The sequence below is a fragment of the Phyllostomus hastatus genome, unplaced genomic scaffold (assembly GCF_019186645.2).
Source record: "Phyllostomus hastatus isolate PE091 unplaced genomic scaffold, TTU_PhHast_1.1 phas_contig_41, whole genome shotgun sequence".
NCBI lineage: Eukaryota > Metazoa > Chordata > Mammalia > Chiroptera > Phyllostomidae > Phyllostomus > Phyllostomus hastatus.
The window spans coordinates 9092621-9109462 of NW_025333876.1; the positions used below are offsets into that span (position 1 = coordinate 9092621).

General features: G+C 39.1%; 1 protein-coding gene across 2 annotated transcripts in view; it reads right to left on the reverse strand.

The window, feature by feature from the left end:
- The window catches only part of MICU2 (mitochondrial calcium uptake 2), a 105029-nt gene extending 103102 nt beyond the window's left edge, over nucleotides 1–1927 (reverse strand). For both annotated transcript variants that reach the window (XM_045844869.1, XM_045844868.1), the window contains exon 1: nucleotides 1686–1927. In XM_045844869.1, the coding sequence (XP_045700825.1) occupies nucleotides 1686–1907 (222 nt within the window). In that variant the 5' untranslated portion in view covers nucleotides 1908–1927. The remainder of the gene's footprint in view (nucleotides 1–1685) is intronic.
- Between the last annotated feature and the right edge of the window lie 14915 nt (nucleotides 1928–16842).

Genomic DNA, 16842 nt, shown 5'->3' on the forward strand with positions numbered 1-16842 from the left:
ACTATAAATCCGCATGAGGAAAGTTTTATTACCTTGCAATACTAAGTAAAAAAACCTACATTTCTGCATAAAATAAAATTATACCAGGAGATTGTACACATCTATAGTGATTCTCGACTATGCACACGATTCCAGAATGGTGTTGGTGGTGGCGGTGGTGGCAGTGGTGGAGGGATTACAGAACCCTTCTCAAAAAGTGTTACCAAAATTGATGAAATAGAGGACGAGTTTTCAAACTATATGTCTCTCAATCTCTGTTGTACTCAGCTACTGCTGCTGAGAGGAATGTGTGGTCATCTTCAAAGTTCACTATGGTGGTCAAAGAATGAGAACCACTGTTTTAAATTTGTCCAACAGCAGATCTCAAGCAACACTGTGTCAATTGATCTGGTAAAAAGAACCCCTGATAAAAAAATGTTTTCTGTATTCCTTTAGGCAGGCTGAAGAAGGGGAGGGAGCCAGGGAAAATTCAAACTACCACAATGGCATGAAGTTTTTAATGCCATGTTAGGAATTGAAAACATAAACAGGTTGGAAGTGGGCCAAAAAAAAAAAAAAAAGCAATGAGACAAATGAACCAAAATCAGACTACAAATTGCTGAAGGGGTAAAACAAGGAAGTCTTGTTCTGAGGACAGGGGTGGATCCACTCTGACTAGAAAGTGTGTCTGAGTAGTGACAGGTCAGAGTGTAACTACAGAGGACTCTGAATGACTAAATTCTAGGCAGATCAAAGCGCTAATGGTTTCCTTTGGGAAAATTAACCTAAGCATCCTAAACAGGATGAATTAAAGGGTTGAGAATACAGGTAGAGAAACGAATGATGAATAATAAACTGCTTGACACATATTAACTAACAAATTCACCACTAGAAGATAGAGCCTGCCACATGTGATCAGAAATGGTGTAAGGATGCAGGAAAGTCATTGCACATTTTACTTCTGTGGCATCTTAATTTAATACAAGTAAAGAATACCATTTGTCAATAATTTTAATTCACAAGGCCTGCTTTCCTCTCTTTGGTTGTATCTGACCGTCCCTGGAGTTTTCATGAGAAAGATCTAATGTAAATCAAACGAACAGAAAAAGAATAAAATACTACGTTTAATTTTAAAAAGCCCACACAAAAACCTGTTTAAATTAAAAAGTCCATAAAATATTTAAAAAGTAGTTTTACGTAACCATTTCATATTAAACTAGGGAACTTAATCTTTACCGTTAATACAGGGAAGTTTTAGAAATGTCTTTTACTTAATACACACGGTCCAATGAAGCATTAAAGTTTATGATAGGGTACTATTTCTTTACCGTTGATCATAAAACCAGGAAATTATCGGCCGGTTAATTTTTATGGTTGACATTTTTACGATTAAATAAAAGTCATCTATTAGGACAACCTCCCCAAACTGGTCGTACAAGCTTAATATGTGGTTTGGTATGTCTGGGTGGGGCAACTGGTCAAAATGACCTGCGGCCCTGAGAACCCCTTCGTTCACAGGAAGGACCCAGCACCAAGCAAAAGGGACAAATTCAGTGCTGTACTAAGGCACGCCCACTGCTCTCACCAACGAATTTGTAACGCTAGCGACACTTCCCAGAGCTACCCGCACCTTACCCACCTCCCCAGGTCCCCAGCCCCACCGCTTGAGGAGCTCGGTGGCGCCCGTGAAAAGGGCCTCTCCCTACCTGCGCCAGGACAGTGAGTCTGCCCTGCGGTGCCGCCACATTCAAGCGACCGTGGTACAAAGCCACTCCCGCTCCTGCCAGCGCCACGCTGGCCACTGACGCCGCCACGGATCCAGAGGCCCGCACAGTTTGCAAGCCCGCAGTCACTCCACGCAGCAGCCTACTACCCCCAGCCGCTAGCCGAGAGACCCAGGCAGCCACTGCCGCTGCCGCCGCCGCCATCTTTGCGGAAGCGCCCTCGACTCATCACGCGAGAACCCCTTATCCGTGGGTCTCGCGCGGCTTCCGTACTGTCTCGAGGGCGTGATCCTTGCGAACGCCGGGGCAGGCTGGGGGGCCATCGGGTGGGGGTGGGTACGGAGGAACTGCTTTCGGCTGCCGAGGTTCGAAGGAAGTGGAAAAGGCCAGGACAGCCAGACAAGACTGCAGGCAAAGGCTAGACGGATCCCTGTGGTGGAGGAAGTGCCCTGGAGGATGTGTCCCCTGTCCGTAAGCGAGGTATCGCCTGTTGGTCACTGAGGGATCCGGGTTGCGGGCTCCGCCCCTCATGAGAAGCGGCAAAATTATTTGATAGTAATTGTGATCAGCTGTGCGGTTCGCCTCCGGTTCGCCTCCAACAGGCGCATTTTAACAGTGAACTCATCCCTGAAAGGTTTGGGACGCAGAGCCCAGTTTTCTGCCTATTCCCAAGTACATTTGCTCTCGATGCCTTAGCTTACCTGTATTAACGGTTTCTTAAATTGTCCTGTTATTCAGAAGTCTGCAGATACTTTCGCACAGGCCATTTAAAATACCGTGGATCAAGCTATCAGGCCTGTAGTGAGCACCCTTGATATAAAGAATTTTTCTACTTGACTCACTTAAGTAGCTAAGTTAGCTTGTTTAAATTCGATTTTTTAAATTGTGGTAAAATACACATAACATGGAATTTACCATCCTAACCAATTTCACGTCTAAGGTTCAGGGGTATTAAGTACTTTCACACTCATGTGCAACCATCACACCATCCATATCCAGAACTTTCTTCATCTTGCAAAAACCTAGTAAAGTTAAAAAAAAATTCAGTGTATGGTCACATTCTTTAAAAAATATTGCTGCTTTTCAATTACAGTTATATTCAATATTATCTTGTGTTAGTTTGAGGTGTGTAACATAGTTAGACAATCATATACTTTACAAAGTGGTCCCCCCTATATTTCAACTACCCACCATACATAGCCTGGCACCATACATAGTTAATGGAATATTGACGGTCTTGCCTATCCCCTGTTTTGTAACTGCCAATTTGTATTTCTTAATCCCTTCATCTCTCTCACCTAACTCCCCAATCCCCCTCCCACCTGGTGACCATCAGTTTGTTCTGTGTATCTACCTATTCTCATGTTCTTGATTGCTCTTTTGTGTGTGTGTTTTTTTTTTTTTGCCAAATTATATCCTATCCCAGCCAACTCATTTAGATGAAGTAAATTCTTAAAAACTCTCAGACAAAGCCACTCTCTTTATTTCATGCAATCACTATTTATTGAAGGTTGAATTTAGATTCTGTCCTGATAAGGTGTTTGGTGGTATCTGTTATACCATCTGGGGCCAAGTCAGATGCAGGAGCACCTCTACCCAATATCCCTGTCATCATCAGGGGCCCAGATATTTTCCCCAGTATGAGTTGGAACATTACCTCAGTCCTGGTTGTTCCATTGGTCATAAGAAACGATTTCACTGAGGCAGATAATGGCTTTATTTTGTTGCCTCTGACCCTCCACCCTTTGGTATTTACTTTTCAGTATCAGTCTACTTCAGAAACTTTGTTCAGCTTCTGAAGTGTCCCTGGCCATTAGAAACTTTATTAGAGCATGCAGAAACAGAGCCAAAGTCAAAGGTGCCAAGAGTCCTGACCTTGTCCTGGCTGGTGTGGCTCAGTGGATTGAGGGCCAGCCTGCAAACCAAAGGGTCACTGGTTGCATTCTCAGTCAGGGCCCATGCCTGGGTTGCAGGCTAGGTCACCAGTTGGGGCTGCATGAGAGGCAACCACACATCAATGTTTCCCTTTCTCCCCCACTTCCCCTCTGTGTGAAAATAAATAAATAAAATCTTAAAAAAAAAAGAGTCCTGATCTTGCTTACAGGCACTACCATCTTGAAGTTTTGCAAAACCAACTGAACACAAGGACCATACTAAATTTGATTTGACTGCTTGATTCCTCAGATCATTTTGTCATAATCCACCCTTAGTTCCTGCTCCTTTTGTCTTAGCCAGTTTGACTAAATCAGTCTGTAGTTGGAGTGTCCTCATGTTGTCCCCAGCTGCTGGAAACCACTTTCAGTGCCTTCCAATGGAGGAAGTACATCACACTCACTGTGCACAGATATGTGAACCAAATCACAGGGTTTGAATCCTGACTCTGCTGGAATCTGGGGCAAATTACTTAATTTCTGAGTCTCAGTTTTTTCCATTGTAAACAACTCTCATGGTTTGGGGTTGGGGGATTAAATGAGAATTCTATGGGAAATGATCTGGCACATGGTCGACTCACCATAGATGACATTTTACCCTCCTTGAGATCTGGCTCACTCTTGCCTTCTAATCACAAATAAGCTTGATTGGTGGTTGTTGATTCCAGATCACTAGCCCACCTAACCTGAGAATTTTTTGGTTGATCTTGTATACCTCTGGTCCATTTTTCACCTCTGCTGACTCTAGTACCTCTTGACCTATGCTTTATTTTTCTGGATTGTTGACATCTAGCTTGTTTCTGTGTCCTGCTATTTATAGGATTCCTAGGATACCTTTGGATGTCTTGGATGTCTTACCTTGTAGCTTATTCTTGATTTCCATAGACCACAGTTAAAATGGTATTGTTATTTATACAAATGCTGCTTGATTCACACAATTTCTATAGCCAGTTGATGAAACCCTGCATGTTAGTTAATCATGGCCCCAAGCCCCAAATAGGTGCATATTCCTATTAGAACATTTGGCATATTGAAAAACATTGTGTTTCTCACACAGTTTGGAATCCTGGCTGAGGCTATCTTGTTTTTCTGTTTTCTCAGAGTCCAGCACATACTAGATATTCAATGAAATGAATATATGAATAAGCAAGTGACTAAACAGATGGCACAAATGAAACTAGTGTGCCTATTTACATTCTGTGGGTACCGAACATACAAAAATATATTATTCCTTTTATATAATTTATTTTCCAAGACAAAAATCTCATTTTTTATTTTTTTATTGTTATTCTATTAGAGATGTCCTAATTTTTCCCCCTTTGCCCTTTCCTGTCCAGCCCACCTTGCTGCTCTCACAGTCAGTCCCCACACTATTGTCCATGTCCATGGATCATTCATACATGTTCTTTGATTAATCCCTTCCCCTTCTTTCCACCATTTTCCCCCTCCCACCTCCCCTCTGGTCACTGCCAGTCTATTCCATGCTTTCATGCCTCTGGTTCTGTTTTGCTCATTAGTTTATTTTGTTTATAAGTTCCTGTTATAGGTGAGATCATATGCTATTTGTCTTATACCATGGGCTTATTTCACTTAGCATAATGCTCTCCAGTTGTATCCATGCTGTTGCAAAAGGTAGGAATTCCTTCTTTCTTTTTTGCTGGGTACTATTCCATTGTGTAGATGTACCACACTTTTTTTTTTATCCACTCACTTACTGATAGGCACTTAGGCTGTTTGCAAATCTTGGCTATTGTAAATAGCACTGCTATGAACATGAGGGTGCATAAATTCTTTTGAATTGGGGTTTCAGGATTCTTTGTGTATATTCCTAAGAGTGGAATTGCTGGGTCAAAAGGCAGTTCCATTTTTAATTTTTTGAGAAAATGCCATACTGTTTTCCACAGTGGCTGCATCAGTCTGCATTCCCACCAACAGTGTACAAGGGTTCCCTTTTCTCTACAACCTCACCAGGACACGTATGTTCATTTGTTCATGATGGCCATTCTGACTGGTGTGAAATGGTATCTCATTGTGGTTTTAATTTGCCTCTCTCTGATGGTTAGTGTTGTTGAGCATCTTTTCATATATCTCTGGGCCCTCTGTATATCCTTCTTGTGGAAGTGTCTGTTCATGTCCTTTGTCCATTTTTAATGGGATTGTTTGTCTTCCTGATTTTGAATTGAGTTCTGTATATATTTTGGAGATCAACCACTTGTCCAATGTATCATTGGCAATTATGTTCTCCCATATGGTTGGTTCACTTTTCATTTTAATGATGGTTTCTTTAGCTGTGCAGAAGTGTTTTCATTTGATGTAGTCCTATTTATTTTTTCTTTTTTTCCCCTTGCCCTAGGAGATATATCAGCAAAAATATTTCTACATGAGATATCTGAAATTTTACTGCCCATGTTTTCCTCTAGGACTTTTATGGTGTCTTGACTTATATTTAAGTCTTTTATCCATTTTGAGTTTATTCTGGTGTATGCCGTATGTTGGTGGTCTTGTTTCTTTTTTTTTTGCATGTACCATTCCTGTTCTCCTAACACGATGTAACACAGAGGCTACTTTTACTCCATTGTATGCTCATGCACACTTTGTCAAATATTAATTGACCATAGAGACATGGATTTATTTTTGGGTTCTCTATTCTGTTCCATTGATTAATATGTCTGTTCTTATGCCAGTATCAGACTGTTTTGATTACAGTGGCCTTGTAATATAGTTTGACATCAGATTTTGTGATCCCTCCTGCTTTGTTCTTCTTTCTCAAAACTTCTGAGGCTCTTCGGGGTCTTTTTTGGTTCCATATAGATTTTCGAAATATTTGTTTTAAATCAGTGAAATATGCCATTAGTATTTTAATAGGAATTTTGTTGAATCTATAGATTGCTTTGGGTAGTATGGACATTTGGATGCTGTTAATTTTTCCAATCCATGAAAATGGTGTATGCTTCCCTTTATTTGTTTTTTTTTAAAGATTTTATTTATTTATTTTTAGAGAGGGAAGGGAGGGAGTAAGAGAGAGAGAGAAACATCAATGTGCAGTTGCTGGGGGTCATGGCCTGCAACCCAGGCATGTACCCTGACTGGGAATCGAACCTGCAGCACTTTGGTTCACAGGCCGTGCTCAATCCACTGAGCTATGCCAGCCAGGGCGCTTCCCTTTATTTGTATCTTCCTTAGTTTGTATAGTTTCACTGTTCTGTAGTTTTCTCTGTATGAGTCTTTTAACTCCTTGGTTAATTTTATTCCTGGGTACTATATTTTTCTTGTTGCTATAGTAAGTGGGATCCCCCCCCCCCCCCCACCCAGTTTCTCTTTCTGGCATTTCATTGTTCGTATACAAAAATACCTTCAATTTCTGAATATTGACTTTGTATCCTGCCATTTTGCCAAATTCCCTAATTACGTTGAGTAGCTTTTTGGTGCGCACTAGAGGGTTGTCTATGTACACTATCATGTCATCTGCATATGACAGTTTTACTACCTCTTTTTTAGTTTGATTGTCTTTTATTTCTTTTTCTTGTCTGATTGTTGTGACTAGAACTTCCAGTACTATGTTGAACAAAGGTGGTGAGAGTGGACAGCCTTGCTTGTTCCTGATCTTACCAGGAAAGCTTTTAGTTTTTGCCCATTGAGTATGATGTTGGCTGTAGTTTTCTTGTATGTGGCTTTTATTATATCAAGGTATGCACTGTCTATTCCCTCTTAACTGTTTTTATCATAAATGGATTTGGGATTTTATCAAATGTTTTTTCAGCATCTATAGATAATGATCATGTGATTTTTGTCTTTCATTTTGTTTATGGGGTGTATTTTGTTTTTTGATTTGCAACTATAGTACCATCCTATAGTACCATTCATCCCTGAGAAGAATTCTTCTTGTTATGGTGTATGATATTTTTAGTGTATTCCTGGATCTGGATTGCCAATATTTTGTTGATGATTTTAGCATCTATGGTCATCAGAGATTTTGGCTTGTAGTTTTTTTCCTTTGTTGTGTCTTTACCTGGTTTTGAAATTAGTATAATACTGACCTCATAAAAAGACTTTGGGAGTCTTCCATCACCTTGAATTTTTTGGAATATTTTGAGAAGAATGGAGGTTAGTTCTTCCCTAAATGTTTGATAGAATTTGCCTGTGAAACAGTCTGGTTAAGGGCTTTTGTGTGCCAAGGTTTTTTTAATTTCTGCTTCAATTTCAGTAGTTGTTATTGGTGTATGCAGGCCTTTTGCTTCTTGTTGATTCAATTTTGGAATATGTATTAAATTTGTAGATATTTGTCCATTTTGCCCAGGTTGTCCAGTTTCTTTGCATATAGTTGTTCTTAGTAATTTCTTACAATTCTTTGCATTTCTGTGGTATCAGGAGTAACTTCTCCTCTTTTGTTTCTGATTTTATTTATTTGGATACTCCTCTGTTTTTTTTTTTTTTTTTTTTGATGAATCTGGATAAAGGCTTGTCAATTTTATTTATCTTTTCAAAGAACCAGCTCCTGGATTCAGCGATCCTTTAAATTGTTCTTGTAGTCTCTATGTCATTTAGTTAAAAAAACTCCTTTTAAATTATTATCTTTTGTTGAAAAATTTAGACTTACTTGTAATTAGGTTTTGTGTGTTGTGTGTCCAAGTCCCTTGAACTCCATAAGATTTAATGTTTTCAGCAGTCTGGCCAAGATGGAGGCACAGGTAGAAACGCTTCGTTTCCTAGCACAACCAAAAGAAGGATAACAACCAATTTAAAAACAAAAAACAACCATAATTGCCAGGAATTCAGATTGTGTGGAGGTATGACAACCAAGGAGTTAAAGAAACATTCATCCAGATAGGTAGGAGAGGCGGAGATGGGCAGTGGTGCTGAGATGATGCATGGCAAAGTAGTGGCTGGTGGACCGCAGTCACACATTCGTATGCCATAAGCCACGAGAAACTATTGGGGAGCAAGATAGACCTCAGAACCCAGGGTTACACCGTGGGAAACTAAAGACTTAAAAACTTGTGGGCATAAAAATCTGTGGGGGTTGTGGTGGTGGGATAAACTCCCAGGCTCATAGGAGAGTCCGTGGGAGAGGACCATGGGGTTCTAGAACATACACAAACCCACCCACCTGTGAATCAGCACCTGAAAGGGCACAATCTGCTTGTGGAAAGCAAGGGAAGTTTTGGAAAGTGGGGCAAGAGCTGAGCAAGTGGCATTGTTCCCTCTCTTACCCCTCCCCCACATACAGTACCACAACACAGCAAAGAAGGTTGTCATGCTCTGGCAAATACCTAAGGCTCCACCCCTTACAATGTAACAGGTGTGCTGAGACTAAAAAATATGGCCTACATGGAAGAACAGATCAAAACCCCAGAAAAAGAACTAAGTGATAAGGAGATAGACAACCTATAAAATGCAGAGTTCAAAACATTGGTAATCAGAATGCTCACAGAAATGGTTGAACTCAGTTGCAAAATGAAGGAAGAAATGAAGGTTATGAAAAGTGAAATAAAGGAAAATATACAGGGAACCAACAGTGAAGGGAAGGAAACTGGTACTCAAATGAACTATTTGAAACAAAAGATAGAAAAAAAACTTCCAACCAGAATAGAATGAAGAAACAAGAATTCAAAAAAAAAAATGAGGAGAGGCTTAGGAACCTCTGGGACAGCTTTAAATATTCCAACATTTGAATCATAGGGGTTCCAGAAGGAGAAGAGGAACAGCAAGAAATTGAAAACTTATTTGAATGAATAATTAAGGAAAACTTCCCTAATCTGGTGAAGGAAATAGAATTCCAGGAAGCCCAGAAAGTCCCAAAGAAATTGGACCCAAGGAGGAAAACACCAAGACATATCATAATTAAGTTACCCAAGATTAAAGATAAGGACAGAATCTTAAAATTAAGAGAAAATGAGACAGTGACCTACAAAGGAGTTCCCATTAGACTATTAGCTGATTTCTTGAAAGAAACCTTTCAGGCAAGAAGAGGCTGGAAAGAAGTATCCAAAGTCATGAAAGGCAAGAACCTACATCCAAGAATACTCTATCCAGCAAAGCTATCATTTAAAATGAAAGGGCAGAGAAAGTGCTTCCTAGATAAGGTTAAGTTAAAGGAGTTCATCATCACCAAGCCCTTATTGAATGAAATGTTAAAGGGGCTTATCTAAGAAAAAGAAGATAAAAAACTATGAACAATGAGAAGACAACAAACTCACAACTATCAACAGCTGAACCTAAAAAACAAAAACTAAGTAAACAACTAGAACAGGAACAGAATCACAGAAATGAAGATCATTTGGAGGGTTATCAGTGGGGAGGGAGAGGGGGAGAATGGGGGGGAAGGTACAGGGAATAAGAAGCATAATAAGTGGGCACAAAATAGACAGAGGAAGGTTAAGAATAGTATAGGAAATGGAGAAGCAAAAGAAGCTTTTGCTTATATGTATGACCCATGGGCATGAACTAAGTTGGGGGGGGGCAGAATTCTGGAGAGTGGTGGAGTGCTGGGAGAATGGGGATAAAGGGGATAATGAAATTGGGACAACTGCAGTAGCATAATCAGTAAAATATGCTAAAGTAAAAAGTACATAGAAAAAAGAGATTTAATGTGTTCAATCTTTTCTTTTGCAGAATAAATACATTATTGTTATAGAACCAATCTCCTGTCAACTAACTATTCTAAATATGAAGTTCTCCCTGACAACTGCTGACATTTGTCTAAGTACATTTTCTGTATTGGTCTTTTTAGTCTCCAGCTTTGTTCAGTTCTTCATCACCAGCTGTAGAGAAAGCCCTTGGCTGGGATGTGTCTTCACCCATGTAGTTTAATAGCAGTCCCCAAGTAAGGAACTGCTTCTAAATTTGTAAGATCTATGCTGTTTTTTAATTTTTATTTTTTATTTTAAAAATATATTTTATTGATTATACTCTTACTGTTCCAATTATTCCCTCTTTGCCACCCTCCACCTGGTAACTCCTTTCCCTCCAGTAATCCCCCCCTTAGTTCATGTTCATGGGTTGTGCATGTAAGTTCTCTGGCTACTCCATTTCCTATACTGTTCTTAACATCTCCCTGTTTGGTACCTATCAATTTGTGCTTCTTAATTCCTGTACCTTTTCCACCATTCTCCTCCTTTCCTCTTGCAACTGATAACCCTCCAAATGATCTCCATATTTGTGATTGTGTTTCTTTTCTGCTTGTTTGCTTAGTTTGATTTTTAGATTCAGTTGATGATAGTTGTGAATTTATTGCCATTTTCATGTTTATAGTTTTGATATTGTTCTTTTTCTTAAATAAGTCCCTTTAACATTTCATATAATAGTGGCTTGGTGATGAAGAACTCCTTTAGTTTTACCTTTTCTGGGAAGCACTTTATCTGCCCTTCCATTTTAAATGATAGCTTTTCTGGATAGGGTAATCTAGGTTGTAGGTCCTTGCTTTTCATCACTTTAAATACTTCTTGCCCATCTCTTCTAGCCTGCTAAGTTCCTTTGGAGAAATCAGCTGACAGTCTTATGTGAATTCCTTTGAAGGTAATTCTGTCCTTTCCTCTTGCTGCTTTTAAGATTCTCTTTATCTTTAACCTTTGGCATTTTAATTTTGATGTGTCTTGATGTGGGCCTCTTTACATCCATGTTGTTTGGGACTCTGTGCTTCCTAGACTTGCATGTCTATTTCCTTTCCCAAATTGGGGAAGTATTCTTTCATTATTTTTTCAAAGAGATTTCCCATTTCTTGCTCTTTCTCTTCTCTTTCTGGCTCCCCTTTGATGGGAATGTTGGATGGAGTTGTACCAGAGGCTTGCTTACACTATGCTTGTTTGTTTATTTTTTTGGATTCGTTTTTCTTCTTATAGTTCTGATTGGTTGTCTTTTGTTTTCTTATGGTCCAAATCATTGATTTAATTCTTGGCTTTATCCTCTCTACTGTTGTTTCCCTGTAAATTGTTCTTTATCTCAGTTAGTATATACTTTTTTTCTGACTGGATCTTTTTTATGTTGCTGAGGACCTCACTGAGTTCTTTGATTATCCTTATAAGCAGTGTTTTGAACTCTGCATCTGATAGATTGCTTATCTCCATTTCGTTTAGCTCTGTTTCTGGAGTTTTGATTATTCCTTTCATTTAGGTCATGTTTCTTTGTCTTATTTTGGCAGCCTTCCTGTGTTTGTTTCAGGTAGAGCAGCTTTGAGTCTGTATCTTGGTATTGTGGCTTAGTGTAGCAGGTGTCCTGTAGGGTCCAGTGGCACATCCTTCCCTATCACCCAAGCTGGGTACTCGAGGTGCACCCTCTGTGTGGGCTGAGTACACACTCTTTTTGTGGTTGAACATTGGTTGTTGTTGGCAGGTCAATCAGAGGAATTTCCCCAGGCCAGTCAGCTACAAGGATTGTCTGTGGCCACTGACCATCAACCTCCACCCTCTGTGGAGGATTAGTGGTGTGGAGTTATGGTGGTGGTGACTCCATATGGAGTCAGGTACATGTGATATGTAGCTGTCCACTGGGTGCACAGGCTCTGGAGTTTCCTGAATGGTGCAGGCCAAGTTCAGTCCCCACCTGTGTTTTGCCTGGGGCTACCCTGCCTGAGCTATAAAGCAATCTGAGATGGCTGCTACTTAAGCTGGGCTTGTAGATTCCCAGGCAAAGCCAAGCTGTGAATCTAGGCTGGCTGCTGGTAGTGATGGGCCTGGGGCTACTTAGGAAGAGGTATGGGGGCTGATGGCTCTCCTAGTCTGTCTGTTGCTTGTTTTGGGGGACTTAGGAAGTTGTGACGCATGAGACAAGACCATCCATTCATATGGAAAAGCAGCTTGGGTATTTTTTAGTTTGGGTGGGGTGGAGTATCTGTGGATCTCCCGGGCAGGGCAAACACTGTTGGATGGATGGAGTTTCAGACATGGCACCAGCCTGCTGGCTCTGTGGCTCTGTGGTGGGAGGGTTCAGAAAAGGGACAATGGCCTCTTCTTAATCCCAGACACTTCATTTCCTTGCCTTATGCCACTGCTGTCCTGATACTGGAGCTCAAAGGAAGTGAGTCTGAGTAAGCCTGTGTGTGAGTTCTTTAAGAGGAACTTCTTGGGATTTCAGCAGTTTCTTCCACAGACTCAATCCCTGTTGGTTTTTGCAGCCAGAAGTTTGGGGAGTTATCTTCCTAGCACTGGAACCCAGGCCTGGGTCTGGGACTCCTTGCTCCTGAGATATCCACCACACATGGGTGTGAGATCAGCCTGTTTGTTATCTGCATCCCTCCTATCAGTCTGGATGAATGTGGTTTCTTTCTTTCTTTTTTTTTTTTTAAGATTTTATTTATTTATTTTCACAGAGGGAAGGGAGGGAGAAAGAGAGAGAGAGAGAAACATCAATGTACGGTTGCTGGGGGCCATGGCCTGCAACCCAGGCATGTACCCTGACTGGGAATCGAACCTGCGACACTTTGGTTCGCAGCCCGAGCTCAATCCACTGGGCTACGCCAGCCAGGGCTGGATGTGGTTTCTTTAATTTTGTAATTGCCAAACTTTCATTGAACTTGATATCTGATGGTCCTGAGTGATGGTTGTTCTATATTTTAGTTGTAATTTTGATGTGGTTGTGTGAGGAGTTGAGCCATGTTTGCCTATACTGCCATCTTGACTGGATATCTTGCAGTAACATTTAATAAATGTTTTGATTGATTAATAAAGATATTAGTATATGTGCTGATTTAAAAAGATTAGGTTTGAAATGCAATTAAATAAATGGAACATAAGTTAGGAAATGGGACCAACTATAGATTTATTTATGTTGTGCACACAGCTTTTGTTACACATGAGGTATATACTTCTCCGTATTTCCATTCGCATGATATCTGTATTGCAGTTTTTTGTAAGAAATACTTAATTTCTTACTCTAGTGTAGATATTGAGAAGCATAACAACTTATTTGGGCAGAAATACAGTGCTTACAAATTTCATAAAAAATATTTTGATGTAGTGAAAAAAGTAGTGAGATAATACAGAGGAATTATTTTATTAATGTAAGAATTGCTTAAACATATTTCCCTAGTGAAAATATCAAAGTTATTGTTGCTGCAGAGAAATCGATACTGAAACACTGCATTTTGATTTTTTGAATATGATAGCAATAATGAATTACCTATCATTTTGAGTGTAGATAAGAGCTGGCCAAACATAGCAGTTTCAGCTACAGAGAGGTGGGAAGGCAGTGAGACTAAGCTATATGAGAGGTCCATAGTGGAGACAGAAGGTGCTATGGACCATTTTCATGCTTCCCCAGACATCTGTGATGGTCCTGGGGACAGGCTTTGAGAAGTCTCTATGGCTGTGGGTCCTTATTAACTGGTAACTTCTCAAAGAGCATCTGCAGTTTCAGAAAGCTATACTGTGTTTGGAAGCATGGTTTTCATGGGTGAACTGCCAGAAACAAATATATGTGAAACATGTGACTATATATGTGTGTGAGTATAACATTTGCATATTTGTGAATAAACAAATATATGTTTGAATTTGTTTGTAGAAAGTATCTTTTTGTATGTGGCAATTGATGTGCTTAGAGGATATCAAAATCAGGAATAAAGTATCACTTGTCCATATATGAAAATTAAATTGTATAGTATAGGTCTGAAACATTCTTAGGGGAAAAAAGAAGGTAGTCTTTTGTTAAAATTTCACAGTGCTTCTCTCTTTGTGAAGCCTTATCAAAGTTCTAAACCCTTTTTCTAACATGTGTGAGCCTTCAAAAATGCTTTCCTCAGAGATCAAAATTTTAAACTTTAGGTTGGGTTAAATACATTGTGTAATTCTTCCTGCAGCTGTTCAAGCTATAATGCTGTAAAATGAGAATTGCTTTTAGGGTGTATTTTTCAACAGAGTGGTTTTGAAAATGAAACCAAATCTTCATGTTCCCCATGACATTGGAATTTAAAGTTATTTTTAGAGGCTCCACTGCAGTCACCGTGTGGAACATTAAAAAACATATTAAAATATAGTAAGCTAAGAGTTAAGACAATTTTCTTCCAACATCTTGTTCAGTAAATAAAAAAGAGGAATACAAATTACATCTTGCTGTTACCTTTTATGCTTTTTCATAGTTATGCTACAACCAAAAAATCATTTTCTTGTGTAAAATATTTCCACTCTTTCAATTATAGCCAGATTTGCTGCCACAGCAGGTAGGGCTTTTATTAACTTGAAAGTATGTTTGGTTTAACTAGGGGATGTGGGATCAAACCCTTCAAGGAAAAGCACATTTTCTCTGAAATGTGGTATCTAAATATAGCCTTGACTAAGTCCCTAGAACACTGAGGTACTGGAAAATGTTCAGGTGTCCCTACTGGCACAGATTTGCTTTTGATTTCACAAAGTAGGACTATAGGAAGTCACTGAAGCTGAGTTGAAAAAGGGCTTTCAATTCATAGTAAAGTCCACATGAGAAATAAGTGAACACTAGTGTGAGCAAGGGAAAAACTGTCCATTTTCCCTTTTGCCTGTGACTTAAAAGGCCTATGCCTCTGGGTACTGCTGGGAAGTAGATCACTTTGGTTTCCTCCTTCTATCCCACCCCTAGCAAATGGCATGTGTACCATTCCTGGAGGGCCTGGCTTGAGCTAACTGTCCACCAATCCTTGGTAAAGCATCTGTTAAAAGAAAGGCTCCTTTCAGGAGAGGGAGGAATCAGGCTCATACTACACCTTGAGGATGGAATAGTTTAGGTTCATTTACAGTGAAGGCTGTTAAATATCAGTTCCACAGTAATTCCAGAAGTCATTTTTTAAGGAAAACAAAGAATTTTACTAGGTAATTAAAACAATATTACAATATAAAAATTGACAGATCAAGAAATTAGAATACGAAGTCCAGGTATAGACTATGTTTTTTTGTCATGATTTATGAGAAATATGATATTTTAAATTAATAGGAATAACATGGACACTTTAATCAGTGATATTAAAAGCTACACCTGAAATGTGTCTTTATAGATTTAATTCTGTATATATTTACATGTATAAATGAATAGTAGACATGCTTAAAGAAAACATAGTTTTCTGTTTTTTGAGTGGTGGGTATTATTTGAGGGAGAATATAAAACACAATTCCTGAAGGAAAAAAATGACAATAAAATAGGCATGCATTAACAAAACACACCAAAAACTAAGTACAGACAACAAACTCCAAAATATTTATAATGCATAAACCATACTTAAGGAATGTATAAAAATTGAGTTTCTGTAGTAGCAGATGGAGTCATTGTTTTGATAGGGTCACTTTTCTTCTGTCATTTGTATGCTATATATATTTTTATTGAATTTATTGGGGTGACATTGGTTAACAAAACCATGCAGGTTTCAAGTATACAAATCAATGAAACATCATCTGAATGCCTGTGCACTCATAGCCCAAAGTAAAGTCTCTTTGGTCCCCATTTAACTCATTTTTGTTCACTTTCATCTCCCTAACTCCCTTGTCCTCTGGCTATCATCATACTGTTCTGTTCCCCATGTCTGTGTGTCATGTGTATGTGTGTGTGTATGTGTGTGTATGCACATATATATATTCTTATTTAATCCTTTTACCTTTTGTTCATCCATGCCCCCAACCATACCCCATGATAGCTGTCAGTCTGTTCTGTGTATCTATGTTTCTGTTTCTATTCTGTTTGTTAAGTTATTTTGTTCAGTAGATTCCATATATAAGTAAGATCATATGGTATTTGCCTTACTCTGGCTTATTTCACTTAGCATTATTACACTTTAGGTCTATTCATACTGTCGCAAATGGTAAAATTTTTGTTCTTTTTTACTGCAAAGTAGTAGTATTCTGTTGTGTAAATGTACTACAGTTCTTTCATCCATTCATCTTCTCAAGGGCACTTGGGCTGTTCTAGATCTTGGCTACTGTAAATAATGCTGCAGTGAACATAGGGGCACATATATTATTTCAAATTAATGTTTTGGGGTTCTTTACATATATTTCCAGAAATGAAATTGCTGGGTCAAAAAGTAGTTCCAATTTTAATTTTTTGAGGAAATGCCATACTGTTTTCCACAATGGCTGCACCAGTCTTCATTCCCACCAACAGTGCATGAATGTTTCCTTTTCTCTATATTCTCACCAGCACTTGTTTGTTGATATATTATTGATCATAGCCATTCTGACAGGTGTGAGGCGATATCTCACTGTGGTTTTAATTTGTGTCTCTCTGATGATTAGTGCCTTTGTTCATTTTTTCAA